This window comes from Apteryx mantelli, chromosome 13 (assembly GCF_036417845.1).
Source record: "Apteryx mantelli isolate bAptMan1 chromosome 13, bAptMan1.hap1, whole genome shotgun sequence".
Classification (NCBI taxonomy): domain Eukaryota; kingdom Metazoa; phylum Chordata; class Aves; order Apterygiformes; family Apterygidae; genus Apteryx; species Apteryx mantelli.
The window spans coordinates 23,406,964-23,431,727 of record NC_089990.1 but is presented as its reverse complement, the minus strand read 5'-3'; the positions used below and the strand labels follow the sequence as shown (position 1 = coordinate 23,431,727).

The 24,764-nt window shown below is 37.8% G+C and overlaps 1 protein-coding gene across 3 annotated transcripts; it reads left to right on the top strand.

Moving 5' to 3' along the window:
- The first annotated feature begins 241 nt into the window (after nt 1-241).
- Nucleotides 242-24,025, top strand: CHIC1 (cysteine rich hydrophobic domain 1). 3 transcript variants are annotated; one of them, XM_067304377.1, is made up of 6 exons: nt 244-470; nt 7,661-7,715; nt 15,657-15,812; nt 18,800-18,856; nt 19,085-19,144; nt 19,361-19,437. In XM_067304377.1, the coding sequence occupies exons 1-6, from the start codon at nt 304-306 to the stop codon at nt 19,412-19,414; spliced, it is 549 nt and encodes a 182-aa protein (XP_067160478.1). In that variant the 5' UTR covers nt 244-303; the 3' UTR covers nt 19,415-19,437. The 3 variants fall into 3 exon arrangements, with proteins under 3 accessions (XP_067160480.1, XP_067160478.1, XP_067160479.1); XM_067304378.1 differs by lacking the exon at nt 19,361-19,437 and adding an exon at nt 19,963-24,025 and having other exon boundaries at nt 246-470; XM_067304379.1 differs by lacking the exon at nt 18,800-18,856 and having other exon boundaries at nt 242-470.
- Nucleotides 24,026-24,764: the final 739 nt, after the last annotated feature.

Genomic DNA, 24,764 nt, shown 5'->3' with positions numbered 1-24,764 from the left:
CGCAGGGGATACCCGCATCCCCTGGGCCGGCGCGCCCGCTGCGGGCTGGCGGGCGGGCGGGCGGGAGGGAGGCCTCGCGCTCGGCCTGCGCGGGCGGGGCGAGCTGAGGGAACGCCCCCCCCGCCCGGCACGCGGCGGGCGACCACCCGCGCTCCCCTCCGCGCTCGCGCGCGCGCGCCCGCACACGCCTCGGGCGCCGCTGCGCCTGCGCACCCGCCTCGCTTCGCCCGTGGCGCGCGGGGTGCCGCCCCCAGCGCGCAGTGCGCAGGCGCGCGGGGAGGCCGCGTTGGGGGAGGGGTTGAGATGAGCGTACTACTCCCCAATATGGCGGACTTCGACACTATCTATGAGCTGGAGGAGGAGGAGGAGGAGGAGGAGGAGTCCGAGCCGGTGGTGAGGAGCCAGGAGCTGCCGCGGCCCCGCGATGCGCCAGACCCCGTGGCGGTACGGGGCGCCGGGCACATCACCGTGTAAGGAGTGGGGGCTGGCGGCGGGCACGAGGAGCGGCGGCGGCAGGCCGGCGCGGTGCGGCGCGGCGGGCGGGCGGGGGGCCGGGAGGCGGCGCGGGGCGCAGCGGAGGCGGCGCGGCCGCTGAGGCGAGGCGGCGGCGGCGGGAGGGAAGGAGGGAGGAGGAAAGGAGGGAGGGAGGGAGCTGCGCGCCGCGCCGCGGGGGGGGGCAGCGCCGGCGGGACTGCGCCCCATCCCTCTTCTGCCCCCCAGCCGTCCGCCGGCGCCAGGTGCCCGCAGCAGCTGTCCGGCCCCTGCGTGGTACCGGTTTCGCGTGAGGGGTTTTGCTTTTGACGTGTTTAGGCGGAAAACGTCCTGTTTTCCGGTAGCTCGAGGCAACGCGAAGTCATGAATGAACAAGTGAAGTTCAGTTGCCTGTTCCGTGCAGGAGCAGCCCCGACAATCCCGAGTGTACTTCCTATCGCAAACGCTCTCTTAGATAAAAAGTTAACACTACACCACGTTAGCATCAGCTGATGGTTTTCATGTTTGCTCAAACGATTTTATTATTCAACAAATTTATTAAACAATTTAGTTACTTTTCTGTGTCTCAGCTAAGCCATTGAATCCCCACACTGCACTGCAGAGGAGACATATGGCTGGGTTGTAGTTTATTTTCTCCAAACTTTGCTGGTGAGTTAGGTTTAGTTACAGGCTTTTGTCATCAGAACACAACTTAAGCCTGAATGTTTGCCGCTCATTTGTACAGTTGGAATGCAAGGCAATCAGACAGCGTGACCCAATATGCAATGTTTGCTTGTTGTTTTTTTGTTTTTTTATTTTTAATATTCCTACTCCTGCAAGTGGAGAAATATAACAAGTACATCCATAACAAATTGTTGGCTGTTACACTTGTTTACGTGACAGGGAGGGAGTCATCAACATTTTCATATTGTAGAGATCCATCAAGCTTCTGTTGCTTTGGATCCATCTTTGGACTGCTTAAAAGAATACACGTTTCTCTCTGTAAATAGGTGCAGTGTGATCTAGCTATCTGCAGCAAAAACACTGGGTGGGGAAGGCTCTCACATCCTAAGAGAACTAATGTTGGATTTGATACTGTGCCCATCATGTAAGTCCAAATCAGGTTTGCATTGAGCTAGTGCCAGTGGATAGTTTTCTGCTGCACCGCAGTGTACTTGCTTGTTTGATGGAATTTCTTTCTATCCTGACCCCAAATAGCATGCAATTTAACCCGAGGAGGAATGTAACACAAGCAAAGTGATCAGAATACCATATACCCCTCTTACTAGTTACCTGTTTTTAAGCACTAAACTGAAAAATTGTACCCATCCATTTGCTTTGTCTGCTGTGATGCTTTTTGTGTATTAGTGATCTTCCTTAAAGCTTCTTCTTGGCTCCAACATCTTTTGGGGATGGGCAGGAGCATCTCCAAGAACTTGGTCAACTAATGATGTCTACATCAAAAGAAAGCAATGCTTGTAAGTGATGAGAGAATCATGAGCTAGCATACATGCCCATGTAACTACCTGAACTGAATTCCCATTCCCCTCACTTTCCCCTTTCTTTCTGTGACAAATATGCCTTCCTGGGAAGATGACAGAAGACAGTATTTCTTTTATCAGATCATGACGTCTTTAAAACCTCCTTAAACTAATAAAAACAGTTAGTGGTTGCTACCAATAAAGTGCAAATAAACACTAGACAATACAGGATATAATCCTAACCCCCTCATTAAATGAGGGATGTTTTTCTTCTTAAAGAACTTCCGGTTACTGTATATCAGTTCTGAAACTCTTGTCACTTTCTGATCACACAAATGCTTCTTCTTTTGAAATCAGTTGGCTTCAGGAGCAACCTGCTCTAGTTCCTGAAGTGAGATACATCATCCAGTAAAACTTGTGTTTGTTTTTTGAGCCCATCTGGAATGTTACCGATAAAATTTCTGTCTTGGCAAAAGTGAGACACACTCTGGTTCTCTCTTTTTTTTTCTTTTTTTTTTTTTAAAGGGGGGGAGCAGGCATTTTAAAAAAAAGAGAGAGAGAAAGAAAGAAAAAGAAAACCCATTGTTTTCCTTGGGTTTTGTTTCAGATGCCTCTAGTTCCTCCTCTGACACTGGCCTTCTTGGATGCTTTTGATGTATAGAGAAGGGGTAATTCTCCAGTTCCAGTGTCATCTTTTGGTCAAGCTTTTCATGTACAGTCTTATAAATACTCCCAAGTTAGTAGATTCAAACAATATATTAGTTGCTTGCATGAGAGTTTTTACTCATATGACCTTGTCTCTGAGCTGAACCTAATGGAGTTACACTGCAGTATCCAACTGTACTAAATATAGATTTCAGGAATCTTCTAAGGGTTTTTAGCAGGATTTTGCTTTTTCCACTGACTGTTTTGCTAACCCTTTACCCCTGTGCATGATAAGACTAATTGTGTAAAGTGTATTTTTTTTTTTTTTTAAGAGAGATGATGAAAGCAGGTAGCAGAATTTTTGTTGCCCAATGCTTTTTCATTCTAGAAGATTCTTGCTTTGAAAAAAAATTAACAATAAATATGACTGCTAGTTTTTACCAGGCTTTTCAATTTCAGTACAGAGAAATTGCTGGGACCTGGTAAATGCATTTTTCGTTGTTTCTGAACTGTAAATTGCCCATTGCTCTCCATTTCTTACACAGTTGGCATGATTCTGGTGGCATATCCAAGTATTTCAACATAAATGTTCTTAGTTAAGACTGAGTCATATACCCACCAAAGAAACAGCAATAACTTTCAAAAACAGAGCAGTAAACAGACTCTTAATTTGGTTATCTGACATATTATTTTTCCATGTTATTAAGTCCATGTGAATGGACATCTTTCAGTTTGTGATTTCTGCTTAAATCTGCAAACCTGCTAGTTTGGGGTAGAAGTTAACCTTTTTTTTTTTCCTTCCATTATGTTTTCTTTTGGAGTGCTCCAGGCATCTGTAATCGAGGTGCTAATGAACAGCATATCGTCATGAATTAGGAAAGGCAGGCAGGAGCCAAGTACTCTCGGTTGAGATAGGAAGACGTTTGGGTTTTGTCTTCTGATTATCCCAGAGTTATAAATCTTCCACATGTTTAAAATAGTAAGTGACCTTAGCTATCAAAAAATTAATTTTCTAAAACACCGTCTGTGAGTAAGGTTGCCCTGTGCCCTTCAGTAGTTGTCTTGGCTTCAGTGGAAAAGGTCGTAGACTAAAAAGAGAAATACTAGGTGTCCAAGGAGATTTCAGCTGGTGAATATCTTCTTTATTCTTTACCATCACAGAAAGCTTTGATGTCACCTATGGGAATAGCACATAGAATTTGAGTTCACCTGTTCAAGATAGGTTACATTCAAACTGGATTAGGAATGGGGAAAGGAACCATGTTGAAGGAGGATGGAAAGCTTATCATATGAGAGTTGACTAAACAGGTTTAGCTCATGTTGTCTGATAGGCCTGATTACTGTCTGTAAATACAGTAGTAGAATAAACAAGAGTGAAGGGCAGTTTAAGTCAAAAGAAGAAAAAAGTAAAGCACTTCTAAATATGTTTTTAAATACTAGATAATTCTGAATACTGGAAAATGTTTACCAAATTCTGCCTGTTTCAGTTCTGGGGACAAGACACCTCGCTTCCATATCATGCTTTGTAAACTAATGGAAGGAATTATATAATGCGATACCTGTGGCAGCAGGAATTTGCAACTTATGATTCAGGATATGCCTTTTGGGCTTCAACTTTTGAGGGACTTAGAGATGTATCTTATTACAACTGCCTGTGATAAGTTGTATTCTCCCCATTTTACAAATAGGGAAGATGGGACTTGTCTGATGCCGTACCTAAAAACGGAGAAAGAACTAGAAATTGAGGTTGTCCTAGTTCTATCCCAGTGCTTGTGCCTATAGGCAACAGTACCTTGCTTTTAGAGGTATTTCTCATGCAGAGAGAAAATTGCAACTAAAGTATAGAGATGACTTATCTGAATTTCTAAATCTTAGGCCTTACACTCAGGACCCAGAAAAATAACCCCCAAATAAGTGGTCACCAACTGATGTTTTAAATGACTTAAAGGACAGATACCCGAGTTTGTTTTATGTAGTGATTTTTTTTTTTTAATTATTGCTATGGGTTAGACTTTTGTAGAAAGTCTTAGGAAGTTATTTCTCTTTTAATCAAGACTTCAGGTCTTAACTTTTTGACTTTGAATATTTTGTTAAAACTTAAGTGCTTTTTCAAAGTTGCTCACATAGCTCTAGAGCTATACAACATTCTGCTTTAATTATTGTTCTAAAAAATTACTTTTTTTATTGGGTTCTTGAATCTTCCCTTCCTCTCCCCTCCCACCTCCCTACCTCTCCCCCCCCAGCTAATGGGAGTTTAATTTTGTCTGAACTGTGCAGTAAATCATCAAGAAGATATTCTGTAAAACTTCTGGAGACACGTTAGTGAGACTGTGCTAAAGGCCATCAGTGATGCTCACTAAACATGTAGTATTACGATGTAGCATAATTCTGTTTTCAGTACAGTCAAAGCCTTTTATATTCTTTTAGCCATTTTGAAGGTGTCAGGGTAAAATATATGCGCTTCTGTAGCTGAGATTTCTTGGATGTGTGTTAAAACTGAGCAGAATGTTTTGGCAGCTGTTAGAAGTTTGGGGCTTTAAATATGTTTCAGGACTTCATCAGCTTTCAAATTTAATCCAGTAAAATATATTGTGCTTTTGTTATGTTCTTAATAGCGCTAAATCAGCAAGCATTAATCTGTTTTATTCTTTGGGGAGATTGGTAGTGCAATGGGAATTTTAATGAGTGTATGATCATTGAGATAAAAGGCACCACTTATGGCTCAAGAAGTTCTTGAACCAGAAATTGCTGAAGGTTGTTGTTAGAAGAGTATGCTGGGGAAATGCTAGCACACGCTTGCACTTTTATTTTGCTGTTCCTTAGGCATCTGCTATGGGCCACTGCAAGATTCAGTGTTCTGGGCTAGGTGGACCTTGGGCTCAATCCAGTGCAACTAGTCTTATGTTACGTGGGTGTAGTAAATAATTCTGCAGCATTCCCTGAACTTTCTGATAGTTCACTGCTTACACTGTCTGACTGCTAAAACTTTATGATCATTTCAGATAGTTTCATTGCTGATAGACGGAAAAGTCACTGTTCCTCAAGAGCAAGCTTGTGTATGTGCTTCATATTGTTTTTAGGCTTTTCTGTATTTTTTTAAAGACTGAAAAGGCTACCTCATTTTTATCAAGCTTCCTTAAAAAGAAGTATTTCATATAACAAAACTTGGAAATTTTATCTTAAAAATAAAACCTACAAAAAATGGAGACTGACCTGCCAGATTATGTTGGAAGAAGATGAAAATGTGCTTATTTTAGTAACCTTTGTGTTTGCCTAACTTTCTATTGTTTTTACTGTTTATATTTGTAGCACTAATTTAGTATCATGGCTTTCAAGTTCACTTTAACGTGTTGTAGCCTATGCCGTGCTTCACTTGCATGTGCTTCTAGAAGTTTTTCAGTGAAAATACCTTGAATGAAACAAACACAAATAAGTGGCAGTTAGATATAGTACTTAGGATAGCTTAAGAGACAAAGGCTCAGAAGTGCTTAAATGAGCATCTACCCTTTCGGTTGATTGATTGATTTATTTAAATATTCTAAACAACTAGCACTCTAATATGCTCTGACTTAAATTAGCCACTGAAGTACTTAATTAGACTTCCTCACTAGTACTGTTGACAAACATTTTAATTAGCTTAGTAGGTTTCCAAAGACAGCACAAGTTCTTTTATTATGCTTCTCTCTTCTTTGAGGATAATTACACACTTGTCTTTACTTCTAAACAAGTTACATTGCCAAGTCTGGATATCTGAATTACTACTGTGTGTGTGTGAGTGTACATATGTGATGTAATGATAGGGGACTGGTGACATTTCGGCAATACTAGTATTTGTACAAGTGTCCATTAAGGACTCGAAGCAAATACTGTCTTCCCAAAAGATTAGTTTCTACAATAAATAAACAATGCAAAAGGTGTTAATGCTTTTATTTTTGGCGGTGATTTTGTTGGTGGTGGTGGTGTTTTTTCCCCTTTTTTTTGAACAAAATTATTCAGGCAGTTGAGAGAGTTGACAGTGAAGCCTTTAATTTGATGTACAGTAAACAGCTTTGTTCCAATCTAAAAGATTGTAGCTCAGATGCCAATGGCTCATTACAGTTGTACTTCATTATGCTGCTGAACTGGAAGGACTAAAGATGTGGAGAGGATGGAAGATCATATAGTTCTGTGAATCTGCACAAGCTAGCAGGATTAGTATCAGAGTTTAACCTCTTGCCTTCATACAAGCTTTTAAAAATAAGAAAAGGGGGGGAAAAAGCCAAGTCAGCCTGCACTGTCAGTGTCCTGCTGATCTACAAAACTAGCTTATTGAAACTTTGAATTGGTTCAGCACGTTTGGAGCTAGTGGTAAGAGGTTTCCCAGCAAAGTTTCTCAACTCTGCAAAATACCCAGCTCCCTATAGTTTTCAGGGGCTACAATAAATGCTGACCTGATGCCCATCATGAGAACACTTCACTGAAGAACCACTAGTCACAGTGATACCTAACACTTAATTTTCTTGAAGTTCATAGTTGTTTTAGAACTGTTATGTTTAGGCTCTTACACATTTTGCATGAGATAGTTTACCTCAGGCCAAAGCTGTGTTTTATTTAGATATATGGTTATGAATGCTGTAAAAAGAAGATAAAGCTGGTTTTAAGAAACTCATCTATTGCATATGAATAAATTGTATGAGTAAGAAAAATAACAATAAAAGGATTAGTGGAACTAGTGCAACTAGAGGGTTTTTTTTCTGTAAGGAAGGAAAGACTAAAACTTGCCATATTCCCATTGTAAGAGATTTTTTGTACTTTTAGCTATTTAAAGTAAGACAACAAGCTATATTTCTCTTTTGGGGGATGTTTGTTTTATAAACTACCTTACGAATGATGCACAAGATCTTATATAAATGTAAATTGAAAGCAGGTGAAATGATGTAAATGCAAAGATAAAAGAGATTATATAACATAAAGACAAAAGAGACTTTCCTTTTTGAAATACAAAAGCTATTATAATTTTTTTTATTAAGGGAAACAAAGTAAGTTAGGTGGAATATATCTTGTTTGTCTCTTTTGTTTTCAAGGTTTGGCTTGAGCAACAAGTTTGACACAGAATTTCCTTCTATTCTGACAGGGAAGGTAAGTGTGAGATTAAAATGTTCCTTTCAATGGAAAGATACCTTGCATCCAGCAGTTTCTGTGCTACAAATACGTGTTGGTGAATCCAAACAAAAATCCATTGCAGGTCAGTACTGCACTGAGGATTGTTGAGTAACTCTGTCCTGTATGAACTAGGTGGTCAGTGACCAATCCCTTACAGTGTACTTTTTTTTTTTTTAAGGAAAAAGAATAATTTGCAGTGATTTTCATCATTACTGATGTTCTAAACACAGAAGAACTCAAGGTGGCATGATACTGTTTTCTTCCAGCAATACACATGAAACCGAGGCTTATTTACCCTTGTTTATAAATGCCTAGACTTTGTGCTACCTGCTGTATGAATTCAATTACTTCAGCTGCTAGACCTCTCTTTGTTTAATATCTGTCAAGCTTTAAGTTTATTTTTAGACACTTCTATGGAAGAAAAAGCTGTTTTTCGTAGCATTAAGGAACAAGATGTTATGGTGTTATGTGTCAAATCTATAAATTAAGTAGTTTTTTAGTATATATTCACCAGTACAATCGTTTAGTTTTCTTCTGAAAAATTGCCATGGTCTTTGCTTTCTCTGGAATCCTATTTTCTTTATAAATGCAAGATTAGTCAATAAATATTAATTCGTAGCGAATTATTAATGAAATTTTGTAACAAAATTGATTGTTGTTTTAAATGCTTTTCATAATTGTATTTTTTTAGTTTTATTTTGATTTTTTTTCTCTTATGTATGTTTTCTTTCAGCTGTTTAGTGCTTTTCTTTTTTCATTTTATATCCCCCTTGTGTATTTTTTCCAGCGTTTGTGAGGAAGAAGGTATTTGGCTCTTACTGCTGTCTCTAATGACATACCATACAGCTACAGCTTCACAGGTCTCTGCGGACTTTTGCTGTAGCTGTAGAGTCATTAACACTATACTGAAATGCAGCTGGATGGCATCTGCTTGTTCTGGCAAATCTGTTTGGTTTTCTTTTTAATTTTTTCCCTTCACTTTCACCCCAGAGTATAATGATAAAATTCTCCAGCTGAATTTGTCCAGCATTACTTGACGTGAGTCCAGTTGAAAAGTAGGTTGTTTGGAATTTCTGGATGTTAAAAGGCAACCTAGGAGCTCTGGCTGCCATTCAGAATTTCACTGAAGTCAAAAGGAAGAATATTATTGACTTCACAGTGTCTAATGTGAAGGCTGGTGCTGACCCCATCTGTATTTAACTACCTTGCATGTCATAGGCTTATTCTTTTCCAAGAAACTCTTTCAGCTCACTGAAAAGCCACAGATGACTTTTTGGAACTATCTTACCAGTTTTTATCTGCTTTAATCAAGCTGTAGTTTTCTATAAATAAACCTAAAAAAATATCTAGTGGGAAATGTTAAAACTTAATTTGATGAAATAATTGCATTTCTCTGTATCTCTAAAATGTTTGTGGTTTTTTTTTTTAAAAAAAAGCTTTTTGATGCAAATCTCAATACCTGTCATATTTTCCACTTGATTGTCCTCCTGTTAAATGGACAGCAAGCAATTGGTTTTAACACTGTGTAGCAAAAGTTTAAATTAAAGTTCAGTTGACTGCTTGGACTTAATTTAGCAATGCTTCTGCCTGGCATTTCCCCTTCTTGTTCTATGGATCTAATCTGTGACAGCATCGATCACACAAAACATGGATTTGCTGTATATAGTTATGCTTTTTCTACTGAGAATCTTGATATTCTGTTATCTTTTTCTCATATACAGATTTGAGGGACTTTTTTTTTTTTTTAGTTAGAAGACTTTGGAAATTAGTTTCTTTTTGTTGAGGGGAAAACACCAATCAAATGAAGCAGTAAACAGTTTTTCTTGCTGCCTGTCACACTGTCATCAAGGACATTAAAAACCAGGGTTGTGGGTTGTTTGTTTTGTTTTTTAATGCTTTCATGAATTGCAAGAAATGAATAATCTGCTGCTTCTACTGGTTATGGCAGTCAATCACCTTCATCCCTACTGAAAATGAAAACTCGGTTTGTTCCAGTAAGAAAGTATTCTTCAAATACCCTGTAAATAATTCACAATACAAAGTATTATAGGCAGTTGATGCATCACTTTCAGAATTTCTGCCTTTCTTTTACAAATCACAATGTGTGCGTAGCATAGTGACTGTTTATATTTAGTCCTATTTTTTGATTAAAATGTTTACAGTAAACTTGCATTAATACATGGCTAATATAAAGCAATGTCATACTTTACTCAGAATGTACGTGTAGCATTACATTAAATGGCTCTGTTGTCCATTATGAATTGGTGTTGATAATATATCCCATCTGCTAATGGAGTAGAAAAGGTGAAAGCATTAGTTGTGGTTGATGGATACCTCTGTGGCACTGTTTTCTTTTTAATTAATTGATTTGGATGAAGATCCAAAATAGATAAAACCAGCTATGCTTTTCTCCCAGAAACACTAGCTTGTTTGATTTATACTGCTGTATAGCCTTAGGGGACATACTTAAGCTTCCTGACCCTCAATTTGCCCATCTACATAAGGACTACAGTACACCTTGCACCAATTTGTTTTTACCTGAAATATTCTTCCTTCTCCACCCCTCTCCCCATTTTTACAGGTTCTGGATAGTTATTGTAGATTTGTTGTCTACAGCTAGGATGCACGTAGGTGCATCTTAAATATTTAAGTGAGATGCTTGTTGCTTTTTTGAGGGAGAGGTGGATGCATATATTTGAGGAAATTACATAAACAAAGAGAAGGAAAATATCAGGTAGGTCAGATATTGGCCCCAGCTAATTCAGCTAGGTTAAGTTGATATTTATCTTACCAGATGAGAAGCAAGCTTCAACTGATTTATGAAGACAGAGGTGGGCTTTGAAACAGTTGATTCTTTTTTAAAAAAACAAAAGTCTTACAGGAAAAGATTTGACTTGCACTTAACACGGATGTAATATTTATCTTGGAATAATGTGATTGGACTTGGCTAGAGTTAAATTCCAGCTAAATTTAAATTCTACATGCTACAGTTTTACAGGGTTATTAGATCTTTTGAAACAAGCATTTAAAATACAATTTTAAAACAACTTTATAGTTGTGCCAAAGCGAAGCGTACCTTCTAGTTCTAAAAGTTTAGGCAGTTTGTTCACTACCATGAATTTTATACCAAGCTTAAAAAAAAAACTCCTCATGGTATGTGGCACAAAGCGCGCACTGCTTCAGGTGACAAGAAAATGATGGAACCAGTGAACCTGAAGGAAGAAAGTGGAGTTTCCTGCCCTGATCCGAAAACAATAAGGGTCCTATACAGCGAGGAGCGTGCAGTGCAGGGAAGTGTAAGCCATAAATGTATTCGTGGTATTGTGATCCCGTTGCAACCTGTGATTGATAGGGTTTGTGATCATGCTGATTGAAGGAGGAAGATCAGGCCTGCTGGGCTTTACTTGCTCTCTTCCTGTGTTTGTAGATTCTCCTGCATCCTGTTGTAAAATACTGTGACACTCCCTCCTCTCCTTTTATGTTTTGGGGGCTTTTTTTTTTCCTTTTTTTTTTTTTTAAAGACCTGAAAGGAGCTAATGTCTCTTTACAAGGTGTACTGCACAGCCAGGAGCTATGTACTTATCTCTTTCTTTTCAAGACCCAAACAGAAACTCTCCAAGTGACTTTCCCAAATTATTCAAATCTAGACTTTCTTAGTGACCTTTCTTTGCACTGGAAGCGTTGTTAAATGTCCATTGTTTATTTGAAATATTTTGGTTGTTTCATATTAATGTTTCAATATCTTTAGCTGCAACAATGGCAAGATTTAAAATTAGGTCAAAAATCAATAAACCTCATAGGTAATTGTTTCATTTGAATAGCATATTAGTAAGGTATTATTTTATTTACAGATATTTAGTCCTTTGTCACTCTGTAACATCATCTGCTTAACTGCTATAAACTGAGAGGAACAAAACCGTGTTTTTCTCCTCTGTACCACAGAATGATCCATATCTTGGTCACCGGCTCCTTAAGTTTCAAATGAAGATGTTTCTAAAAGGGAAAAATATGTGCAGTAATCTTGGTTAGTCAAAACTGTGTGCTCTTAAGTAATTTCATGTTATGTTGCAACCAAGAGATACACCGTTACATGAAAGTATTTGATACCCTAGGAGGTAGGAGTGGCACTTTCATAATACTATATTATCATAAACATTATGCCAAAATACCTGAAGTAAAAAATCTCCGTGCTGCTTGGTGGCGTGCAAAATTAGCCATTTACCATACCATCCTATGTAGGAATGAGAGTACTTTAATAATGTTCTTATAAAGTAGCATCAAACTGAAACGATTCTTCTAAAAGTGAACAGAAATAGGGAATCTTACCAGGCCAGTGTCTTCCTACTTGGTCCTATATGTGCATTTCCCCCACCACCACCACCACCACACACACACACACGCAAACTGATTTTTCTGCCGGCTGAGATCTAAGAATCCGGCTCGCTGCTTTTCATGTTGGATGTTGTCACTGATAACCGAGTTTCTTTGCGTTGAGCTAAGCTGTAGGCTGTGCAGCTCCATTCTCTTGGTAGGCTTGCACAGCTGCATCGGGGGGTGGGAGGGGTGGTTGTTGTCAAGGTCCAGCAAACTTTGTGACTAATAAAAAAGGGAATGGTCTCCTTTCTTAGTGGAATTTATTGCACAAGTACTAATGAGGTTAAAAAAGGCCTTATTTTTATCTTTAAAATAAACAGGATGATCCATGTACAAATTTCAAGGGTCTTATCAAAGAAGGTGCCATTTGTATATATCTAAATGTTACAAACAGAGCCACATGTAAACTTCCTTAAAAGTCAGGAACCCTCATTTGTTAACACGTGTAATCCCAATTTACTTGAAAGCATGTCTGACCTCAAACTGCTCATACTGCAGACCACCAACCCAATCTTTACTACAAAATTTGCTCTCACAGTGAAGATGAAGTGGTCCTGTTCATGTGCATGTGATGTTTGTGATATCCTAGATATGAGAGCTGGCATTTGCAGAGAGACCTGTAAAACCTTCTGGTTTCAGACACATGCAAGTACAGGCTTGTTTTCCACATATTACAACATGATTATTTTCTGTTCATTCAAAACATCCCAAGCCATGGGGTGTCTCTGTTTCCTTTTGCCGATTTGTGTTGAACTTTTTGATTCCTTTCTTTCTTTTCTTTTAATCATTCTTTTACTAACCTGAATAAGACATCTGGTATAAAATACATTTTAAATTCTAATGTTCCAATCAGTCTAAAGTGAATTTTTGGATTTGCTCCACTTTGTATATGCGAAAAGAATTGCAAGGAAGTGTTTTGAGTATTGGGAAAAAAAATCTCCATGATTTGCCTGTGTTACACCATGTTTTTAATTGTCAAAAAACCCCCAACTAAATGTTGAGATACTTGCTGTGTACTTATTCATTCCTACTCTAAAATAATCACAATGTGAATTGATGTTCTTATGTTACTAACTGTAGACCTGGCTTGTGTACAAACCCAGATGACCTCTGACTCTATACTGCATGGTGATCTGAAGGGCCGGGAAACAGATGCATTTATTTAATCCCTTTCCTGCAATGTTTTAATGCTTTTAGCTCTTGTGGCTAGGTGGAGGTAGCAGGATCAGGTCCTCTCGACTTCCTGTCCCTTGGTCTTGCTCCTTTGGTGAAAGGTGTCTTTAATTTTTTTTTTTTCTTTTTGCTTGTTTGCAGAATCGAAAGAGTTGGGCTTGGTTGGAAGGACTGTGTAGTAGTTGCACAGCTTTGAATACACATTAAGTTGTCTTTTTTTCTTCAACACAGGAAGTGGTTAGGAAAGAAACTTTTTTTTTCTGGTTTTGAATTGTTTCACCTAACTTGTTGAGTCTATTGAAGTTGGATCTGATTAACACAATCCCGAGTTTGGATTCACAAAGCAGAATAAAGTTGAGTGCCGTCTTGGATTCAAGCTACATCTAATACCATGAGTCCACATCCGACTTGTTGGATTCAAGTTATTTAGATCGTCTTTGCAGAGCCGATATCCTTTGGGGAGTGCTAATACAGGACGTGCTTAGACTGCTTCTCAGTACCAAGTCCAGAAGCTCTTCTGTAAAGATATGAGAGATTTGGGGCATGTGGATAGTTAAATGCTCTCATTCTTTTATAAGAAACATGCTGCCATTGGAGAAGCTTATTTCTGATAGAGCCTGCAGTTTTCCACTGTGACTCTGCTGTGGCTATATATAGAAAATGTTATTTTGAGCAAGCTTTTCTGAATATTCCTTCATTTAAAGAAGTTGGTTTTCAAACCATATTTTTAAAATTGAGAACTTAGCAGATAAAATGTCAAAACCATGATGTCACGTATTGTCTAATTTACTCCAAAAAAAGAAAACTTGACATTTTAAATAGTATTGCACCAAACTACAGGTAAATGATGTAAAATTCTTCCATGCTTAGAAATTCGTGCTGTTGAAAGCTTTCTCGTTCTGAATAAGTAGGTGAGACTGTAACAAAAAGAAGTGGTCTTGCTAAGCACAAGGCTGAGTAATTTGGGGGGGGGGCTGTCATTGAAGTAGTAGCATTTTATTTGTATTTTCACTTCACGAAGTTATAAACAGTTAATTTTACATCTTTTTACATCTCCGTCTTTGTAAAGTTTTCATCTGGGCTAAAGCTTCCCAGAATGATTAGTGATTTTGTTAAGATTATACTTGTGTGTTTGCACAAGAGTTCCGGAAAAGCTTGATGTAGATTTTTAGGGTGCCTCTGCCCTTTGGAGGTTATTTCTTAGCTCATGGAGTGGGTGGAGCAGAGCTGTGGGCTTATCTGCTGTGATCACAGTCGAGTACTCGGACTCCAGCCGGTGGTGAGGATGGGTTTGCACTAAAATCCTGGAGGATAACCTGAAACAGCAGGTGAACTCATGTTTCTTTCCACCTCTTCTTCTAGAGAGGTGGTAACGCACAAATTGGGGCACTGTCATCTTAAACTATCCCGGCTGTTTGTTCAGCTCACGTGAATCAGAGTCCTCACAGGGCCCTTCTTAGGATGCACAGATTTTAGAAAACACGCTGTATCCACTTTTAAAATTAAGCTCTGTTAAAGTATTTCAGATTAAGCACTTGCAGAGTAAGGCATCCTTCCCAGTCAGGCTGTATAAACGTAGACAGTGTTGAACTGGTCGCTTGCCATTTAATGTCGCTGTGCTATAAAAGAAAATCCATTGAACTAGAATTTGCTGAATCATCATTCAGTCTCATATACCTAATCTGCAGGATGCTGTGCCGATAGGTTTGGTTCATAATCCTGTACAAGATGCATTTATTAATCCTTGAATGTAATCCTGTGTTCGCCTTTCTTGGCCTCCCTGTTTAGGAAGGAGCCACAACTAAAGCTGTGGCCTAATGTACGTGTAGGCCATTTCCACAAATTATCTGTGGACAGAGGTCCACCTTTACCCCAGGCACATTGTAGGCTTGCGTTGGTATGAAGTTAGATTTGGACCATGTTTTCCTTTTCCCTGTGGGACACAACACAGCCTTTTTACTACAAAGCTGCCTTCATTCCTCTGTAGATCAGATATCCTTCATTCTTCCTTTTTTTGTTGTTTTTTTTTCCAGTGTTGCATATGTTGCATGGCTGTGTCCTACTTCCAGTTTTGTTTGGGGCTGTTACATTAGCAAGAGGATTGATTTATTAATGGCACAATAAATATGGATAAGGCTGTTCATCTAAGTTACTATGTTCAGCTTTTTAATGTAATTTTTCTTGCAAAGCATGCACCATAAATAAATTTGTTACAGGAAAGTGCCTTTTCATGATAACCGAGTGTTTTGGAAGATTGGGTCGTAGTGTATAATAGCATTACATTTCATTTACCTTTAAATCGGTAAGAGCCAATTATCAAGAAAATACTCTGTGATGGCTTTGCACTGAAGTTCAGCACTTCTCTTGCAGGTTGCCCCAGAAGAATTCAAGACCAGCATCAGTCGTGTGAACGCGTGTTTAAGAAAGAATCTTCCTGTTAATGTAAAATGGCTGCTCTGCGGCTGTCTGTGCTGCTGCTGCACACTGGGCTGTAGCCTGTGGCCTGTAGTCTGTCTTAACAAAAGAGTAAGTACGTGTTTCATTGCATTCTTTTGCAGCTGCTGGCAACATTAAATAAATTTTAACTGTATCTTCCCCATTTCAAAACCCTTTTCTGTATCTCATTTGCATTCAAAAGCTTATTCTGTTTTTCTTCTAGTTTTTACCTTAGAAAAATACATGTTAATGAAGTAAAAGATACTGAATTGCCAGTTGGATTGATAGTCTAGGTATAGCTAATCCCATCTCAGTTCAAGGAACAGGATGGTGTATATGATACCCTGAACTTCCAGGATTTCTAAAGCTGTAGGAATTGTGTTAAACAAGTGCAGAACTAGATGTTCAAAAATTGCCCTAACTGAAGTGAAAATTACCCTTGTTTTTCTCTCAGAAATAAGTATTTCTGAAAGTAAAAATAACTTTGTTGTATGTAATATGTACCATAATAGTTCTGAACTGTGGTTTATTTGACATATTTTATTGTTCTATTAAGATCAGAGTTTCAATTTTCCATTCTGAGAGTGTTAAGATTTCCCTTTATTTTGTCAACTTTCTGTTGAAGAACTTTGTAATCAGGTCCAAAATAATAATCCTGAAAAACACTTTAACAAGATCGAGTAAATATAATTTTAATTACTTCTATGGCTTCCATTTAGAATTGGTTTATCACAGTGATAAACCTGTTGGAAATATGTAAGTGAAAACAGTGTAAAAAATAATCTTTGCAGCTATATATTTTGTGCTACTTGTAGCCATAAAACCTTACCATCCAGAAATGTAAATAGTAATAGCACGAGGATGACTGGGGGAAAAAAACTTTCATAGTTGTCAGCTTAAGTATAGGAGAAGATCTTAAGTAGAAATATGTTAAAGTGTAATAAATCTTGCCATTAAGTTTATTATCTTTAAGAATGCAAACTAAAAGCAAAGACAAGGAATAGGCAGTGCTTTTCGGAGAAAATAAAACAGAAATGTGTTTTGCCAAGCTTTCCAGCTTGCTCAGAAAATATCAGTAGCATTGACTGGCAAGTGAAGCATACCTGTAAAAGCAATATGTAATATATCCCATACAGATTCTTCAGGTTAGATTTTGTAGAATCCTTTTTATTATAATCTGGGTCTCTTCTGAGTGGTGAGAGCCAGAACCAGGTAGTTTGTTTTTTACACTGGAGACCAAAGCTTTACAGAGGCTTTAGAGGAGATAGTGTTTGGCCACAAAATGCTGAAATCACGGCACTGAAAGAATTGTGTTAACTTGTTAAACTGCTAATTGCTGAGGTCTGTATCATTAAAATGTTGCAAGATTTATTTTCCTCATTTTAGCTGCATTTATATATGTTCTTATTGCAGTGGAACATACTTAAGATATACAGATGGAATATTTGAAATTTTTAGAAACTTAATATTCTTGTGCTAGTGAACATACAAATAAATGTGCATGTGATGTTGTAGCACTAATGTAATTCTCAAAGGTATAAACCATATGTATCAAGCAGGATTTGGGAGGCTCATGTTACTTTGGATGTGCTTGTATATATGTATGGATGTGTGCACATACACACACACACACGTATAGAAAAACATTGAAAAGGTTTCTTTTGTTGTCACTAGTTATTCTCACGTCCAAACTAATTTTGATATCTCTGGGCAGCACTGCAGTATAGACATACATTATGTGGTGCATGGCTAAGACCAATATTGAAGTATTTCCAGTTCAGAATCAACATGTCATTAAAAAAATATTTAAAGAATTGGGAAGACTCAGAGAAAAACAGCAAAATGACTTGAAAATTGGAGAAAGAAAAATGCTGTGCAGTGAAATACAATGTATCTATTCAGGTCATTGAACATTGCATTAAGAAGTCATTTGATCACTCTAAGAATCACGTGTATAAGATGGTTCTTAATTTTGTAATTTAGCAAAAATTGGCATTACAAGACCCAAAGGCTGGAATATGAAACTCAGAGAGCTGGAACAGGAAACACGTACTCTTTAACCCTGAGGATAACTTGGTTGCTGGGAAAAAAATATATTTACAAAGAAGTGCTGGTTTCTCTACCACTAAATCTTTGACTCAGGATTGGATATCTTTGTATCTTTTGAAATGAGGTGGTTTAGCTCACCTTCCGTTATTAGGTTGCACAAAAGAATTGGGGGGTAGAGTTCCATGGCATACCATGCAGGAGTTGCAGTGCTCTTTTTGACCTTAAAAATCTCTGAAACTCTTTTAAAAAATAATAATAATAAATTTAAAAAAACACTTTCCCCTCTCCCACTATCGGTGAAATGGCTTGTTAGTTTTAGAAATGGGTTGGCTTTTTGTCACAATGAGGTCCCTATTGTAGACATAGGCTGATTAAGGAACTGTATCTCATATTCAGGGGTTCCCTTTTGTATGTTGGTGGTTGCCATGATCTTCTGGCACACAGGTATTGTGGAAGCTCTGAATAGGGCTTGTGAGGGAGCTTGTGAAGACAGCAGAACATGAAGGTCGTGTGTACTTTAATATCTAAGAGCTGAAAATAGACTCTGTTTATTATGAGTCAGAGTTCTGTGGTCTTGAGATTTTTCAGGATTCAGATGAGAATTAGATTAGCAAAACCTGGAAGTTACATGTATGTGGATTACTTGCATTCAGTAATCTATCCACAGAGAGGGCAGCATTTTGTCCAAGAGAAGATCGGAGATTCTACTTTGTTGGCTTGGCTATGGTGGGCAAAAATCCTAAATTCAGAAGGACCTCTAATAATTGAAAGAGGATTTGGAAAGTTCCAGTCCTAAGTTAACAAAAAAAAAAAGTTTTGTTTGTGTTTTTTTTCTGAAGAAGATCTGATGTTGAGAAATGGCTAGTTGACATGGTAGGACTTGCATTTCCAGTTTTTCTTTTGCTTGGTTCTGCTTTTATAAAACTAACATTTTAAATTAATCTTAAGCCAGAAATACAATAGTAAAGTTCTTCTGGATGAGGCTGGCTACTGAACCATTTATAATACAGTTTTGACTTACTTTTTAGACTAGAAGATCAATTCAGAAGTTATTAGAATGGGAAAATAACAGACTATATCATAAGGTAAGAAAAGTTAGAGTGCTTGTTTTCTTCAGTTTTAAGAATAGTAAGTTTTTTGCATAATTGGCGTATAGGAATTTTACTGTCGTGTTATAATTCCATACTTTATATCCAGTCCTGATCTTATACCTTAGTGTCCAGATCCTAATAATTTGGTATACGCTTATGTTATATAACTCATTTAAAATAATGCTGTATTACACATTAATCCTCTGATAATTATTTTCTTAGCTTGGTTTGCACTGGAAGCTGAGTAAAAGGAAATGCGAAACTAGCAATATGATGGAATATGTAAGTATTATTCCTGTAACTTATTTGGTATTCGACATTACTATGATTTACAGAGAAAGTCCTTAACTTACTAGATTTTCACCTGCCTGAAAAATCTCTCGGAAAAATGTGCAGTCTTGCTTGGCATGTACCTGCTAAGGCAGCTCATAATGAGAGCAGCCACGGCATATATTGAAACTCAGAAATTGTGACTGCTAACATATTTTCTCTTCATAGCAGTTCTACATTTGCCCTACAAGTAGACTTATTTTGATCTGTAATTTGAAATGAGGGAGACCCACTGCGAATTCATGCCTAGGTGTGATTCCCACAGCAGTCCACAGGTTCTTAACACTTACTACCTACTGATAGATCAGTATTTATAATTACTTCACATACTTGGTGCAGCACTATAGTAGGCTCTGTGTTTTGGGAGGGGGGGGTTGTCTGGATCGTTGATTTCCCTTCCCTCCCCCCCCTCCCCAGCTCTGAATTTCAAAGAGTTTTATTCAAGGTAGACGATCCATTTAGGAAAGTAGAATTTGAGGTATTTCTGTTCTTCTGTTCTCCCACCCACTTTCATGTATAGGCATGAAGATTTCCTAGGCTTGGAGGGAAGAGGTAGTCTTCCCCCAAAAAGTCGAGTGCCTGTAAGACCTGTATTTCAAAATGACTAAAGTCTCTCTTTTGTTATTCTGGGAAACTTTTCCTTCCTAAAGAATATCTCAGATATGTTTAGTCTTATGTACTAGATAATTTTGCATGGAAATTGTGCTAAAAGTTTGAACGTTTTGGTTACTGTGTTCTGTTCTTGTCTGTCTTTTTCCCTTTTTCAACAGGTAATATTAATAGAGTTCTTACCAAAATATCCCATATTTCGACCTGACTGAGGAACAGCGCTTGGTCTTTCATGTTACCTGTCATTTTCTACCCTTAGTGCCTTGTAGATGATTTTGGAAAGAAGATGGTCTACTTTGCTGTGATTTAAAAATGTTCTTCAGTAGAATATCTTCCTTGCTATGTTACTTTCTTTTGTTTAAGAAGAGAACAATTTGCACATTTTTTTTTATGTTAAATGAGGCTTCTATGTTGCACTCTGAATTTTTAACGTTAACAATAACTGATATAGTTGCCACTAGGGATCTAACATCAGTGCTGCTTAAACTTGTTCTGAGCATGCTGCCTTATTAATTTCTGTATTTGCTGTCCTTAAACATACATCCTAACGCCATGTCATTCTGTATTTCATCCTAATTGTTGCACTCCTGTAAATCCTCAGTAGAAACGTCCAGGTAAGCTTCTAGTAGTAATGATTTTAGTATAACTTGCTTGCATAGGACTTGCAATTAACAGCACTGGTTTTGTCCTGCACTTTGCAAAATCATCATTTACATTAGGGGGTTAATTATTTCACCCACTATGGATTTGTAAATATTGAGTCTTTGCATAATGTAAAGTGTGGTATGCCAAGGTTTACAGAATGTAATATAGCTCTTACTATTCCATTGCCAACAGTTCTACATAGTTTTATTCGTTACATTTGTTAGCATCCCTCTGACTGTATAGACCCATTCACATGCTTTTTTTATGGTAAAGCCATAATGAGTTTGTACATACTCTCAGATGTGTAGGGCTCAGTTGCACTTTGTTTAGTAAATGGATGAAAAATGCATAGCATTTCTGGGTTTTTTTTTCTTTTTTTTTTTTCCTTTTAATTTCGGATGTCATTTATAGTACCTGAAATAAGAACCTTAAATACTGTTCATCTTTGAAAAAATCATATTTGTGGAGTAGACGGCAGCTGCTATTATCAGAATATCCTAAAGCCTGTTTTTAAACCAGGCTTATACGGATGTCAGTTTGGATTTTTTTTTATTTTATTTTTTTAAGTAAGGAAAAAAATGTTTCATAATCGAATACTTTCATTACTAAGGAGAAAAAGTTGGAGCTAGGTAATACTGCATCCTTTCTAGTGGAGATAAATTTTACCTAAATCAGAGTAGCATTCCAGAATATGCTGATGGGAGGAAGTGGATCAGTCGAATGGGTTCATGCATGTTTCGGTGGATGGCCTTCAAGCACAGTCTGCACAGCCGCAAATGCCTTGTGGAATTCACAGGTATTTTGGACTCTTCCCTGTTTGCCTGATATCGGAAAGGGAAGTAATTGTAGAAAGATTTCCCAGAACATCTGGCCTAAGCAAGACCATTTGGTAATAGTACACAATGAAAAATGATGCAAGATCCCTCCCTTTTCTAATTAGAAAAAAGGAGTAAAAGAAAACCAGCAGGTGACTTAGTGTCTGTAAGTTGTGATGAATATCATCGTAAGTGTCCAAGCGTTTCTTTGCAGCAGCTTGACTCCTCTGACACCATCTGAAGTTTTTCAGTTTCATGCTGACTTAGGATTTCCTCTGAATGTACTTACATGTTTTCAGTATGCAATATTGTATTCAAATAAAGTCTCTGTAAAACCCTTGCATTCTAATAGCTGTAGTAGGCAAGATTTCTCGTACACAGTGTTTAGGGAAGGCCAGTTTTATGCAAGCTGTTCTGAATCAATTTTCTGGTCCCTCTTATGTGCAGCTGAGGAATGTCAGGCTCCAGAGCTTGCAGTAGTTTCCAGTCGGACTGATGCTTCAGACTCTGAAATCTGTATGCTGAGTGCAGAGCTTTCATTTGACACTAGTAGATGGGTGGCAACTAATGTTCAGTTCCATTCATAACACAATTTAAAGAATAAAACACTGTGGTGTCTGGATTTAATGTTAGCTGCACCTTGCAACTCAGATTTCCATCACAGAACCATCTAGAGTATTTTGTCCGCTGTATTTATTTCTTAGGATGAGTCTTAACTAACTGGAAGCAGAAAAGATGCTTACTGGTAGAAAAATACAGTGTAAACCAAAACAGAAATAGCACATTCAATTCTACATGTATTTCCCGTACAAGTAAGTTCCTGGGCAGCAAATAAAGGGAGCTTAGCTTAATTTTTTTGCTAACTTAGAATGATGAAAATTTCTTACTGTTATGCCAGAACTTTGTTGTTAATCATTTCCTTTTTGTGCAAGAAAGTCAAAAAATCTCAGCAGGTTCTTATTTTTCTTCTTTTATGCGACTACTCTTTCAAAGCGTTCCTTTCAAACTGAGAGAACAGGCAAGCCAAATGAGACTTCTATTAATTGCCAGTGTTGAATACTGAACAGTTCATCGGTCTCATTGCTAACAGAAATCCTCTCCAGGGTCTGTGCTGACTTCATCGTATTCAGAATCTCGCCATCTGATTTGTCTTGCTTCTGTGAAATGCTGTGCCAAGCTGAGAGAATATCTTGAGCTTTCCCACTTAAGCAGTGTATTTCATAGAATATGAAGTTAGAAGGTTTATATTTAAGTGCATAAATTCTATAAATGTTTCTTTACGCTAAATTATGAATTGTATAACCTTCAAAACATGAAAGGGGCTTTTCTTTTTGTGTTTTAATAGGCGTCTAAACTTGTGGCCATAAAGCAACTCGTAAAGAATTTGAGCACCAAAACAGCAATTTTTAGCAAGCTCCATATTTTAATAAGTAGATAGATTTGCATTAAAACGCAAAACCAGCATGCGATACTACTTGCATCTGAAAGACACGGGTTCCATAGCTCATTTGAAGATGAAGGCAGCTGTAAGTACTGCTGTGAACTCGGGGCACTGTGTACTGCCTGCAGGTTCTCTTTTGCCTAGGCTGTCCTTGGCTTTATTAAAAGAACATTCAGCAGATGATTATATTTTCTAAGACTAAAAAACTCATTTTAGGAGTAAGAAGTCAGCACGAATTAGTAAAACCATTTATGAAGGATGCTTGTTAATTGGAGAGAGACTTCATGGCAATATAACAGATTAATGTTAGCAAAGCGTAGTAGTAGTGGTAAAGAAAGTGCCTTGACTGGTTCCAACAAAAGAGAAAATACTGGGCGAAGAGTGATGAGGAAAAGGGAACTAGTAACAGCATTCAGTGCGAGTTTGCAGCGATTTTTTAAAAGCAGATATGGAAATACTATCTACCTAATCAGTGTTTAATTTTTCACATAAACATGTTGACACTTATTTTCCTTTCTAGTTTTTATCTAGGAAGTACTTGGTTTTGTATCTAGGACCGTTTTGTATCTTAAGAAGTATTAAAGTATCAAAAAATGAGTGGAGTAGCAAAGCTCTAACCTACTGATTTTTCCACTTGCATCTGTGAAATTGTTTTACTATAGGAGGAAAAAAATATATATGTTTTAAGACTCATACAGACACATCTAGGAAGTGTGGATTTGATTCTATATGGATGACTAAAACAAAACATTTTTGCTAAATCTAGTGTAGTCTTGATAAATACAAACATTCCTATGCTCTTCTTGATAGGTACAAAACTCCATATGCAAAAACATAAATATATGCGTATTAGTGTCCCACTATGACATTTTACTACACTTACTTGTAAACACACTATCATTGGAGCAATAAAAATGTCAAGCTATTAATATTCAATGTAAATAGTTTATCCTTTTAGTAAACAATACGTGATTCTTCTGCAATTTTTTTATTTGTTTTTCTGCTTTTGGTGTACTTACAAAGTTGTAACTTGTATTGCTTAAGAAAAGTGGTTTTGTTTAAGTTGTATGAAAATTCTTTAATTGCGCTCTTTTTATTTTTATTCTGTTTACAAGTGAACAGCCACTTTTTTAATAGGACCTCACACCTTGAAAGTTTTTTTTGTTGTTGTTGTTTTGTTTTTTTAAATAAAAATCTAACTGAGCTCTGTATCTACAACTTACTGCACTGGCTTGTGCCATTAAAAGAAGCTGGAAGTCAGACATGCTTAATCACTTTGGGACATTTTTTCTTTAATTAAATTTAAAGATGAAAACCTTTAAATAGTGCAATGTGTTTATGGAAACAAAATCCTTTGTGTCTCTTCCTGTACCTGTGTGCCGATGAGCTGCGAGTGGAATGGGATATTGGGGGGTTTCTTTACGGGAGACGTGCTGTGTTGCTGGCATGGCCAGATCGGTTGCTTGCACTGGGATTTGGAGTATGGTTTGGCTGGTCCAAAGAACAAGCATTGGAAAACTTGTGAAGTCTTTCCCGAAAAGAAAACTGCAGAATGATCATCACGGTTGGTCTTGCAGATGCTTTGTTCAGTTGGGTTACAGAGCCTCTGTTTTAAGGATTTCTCACCGGGGTCTCTTGCTGCAGGGCTCCTTTGATATCTGGAGCATCCATGATGTTTCTTTGGTGATGCATAACAGAAAACTGAGAAAAGCGGAGGCTTATTTCCCAATTCTGTTGTAGTCGGACCTCAGAGGGAGCGTAACTTGAGCATGGATAGTGTGCATCAGTGAAATAAATTATTGGTTTAAACAGACGACTGTGAATGTAGGACAGTGCAGCATTTTGAGTGTTAACAGGCAAATTTTGTACAGGTGAAAGCAGGACTTGCAATTAAAGCCTTTGGCTCACCCTGAGGGGAAAATATTGCATTCCTGAAATGGATACGTTTAATGTTTTTGTTGAAAGTTATTGTCCTCAGTTCTTCGGAGAAATGCAGGAGCATCCCCATTGATTTGCTGTTCAACATGTAACTGCTAATACCTAATATTTGAGAAATTTAGAA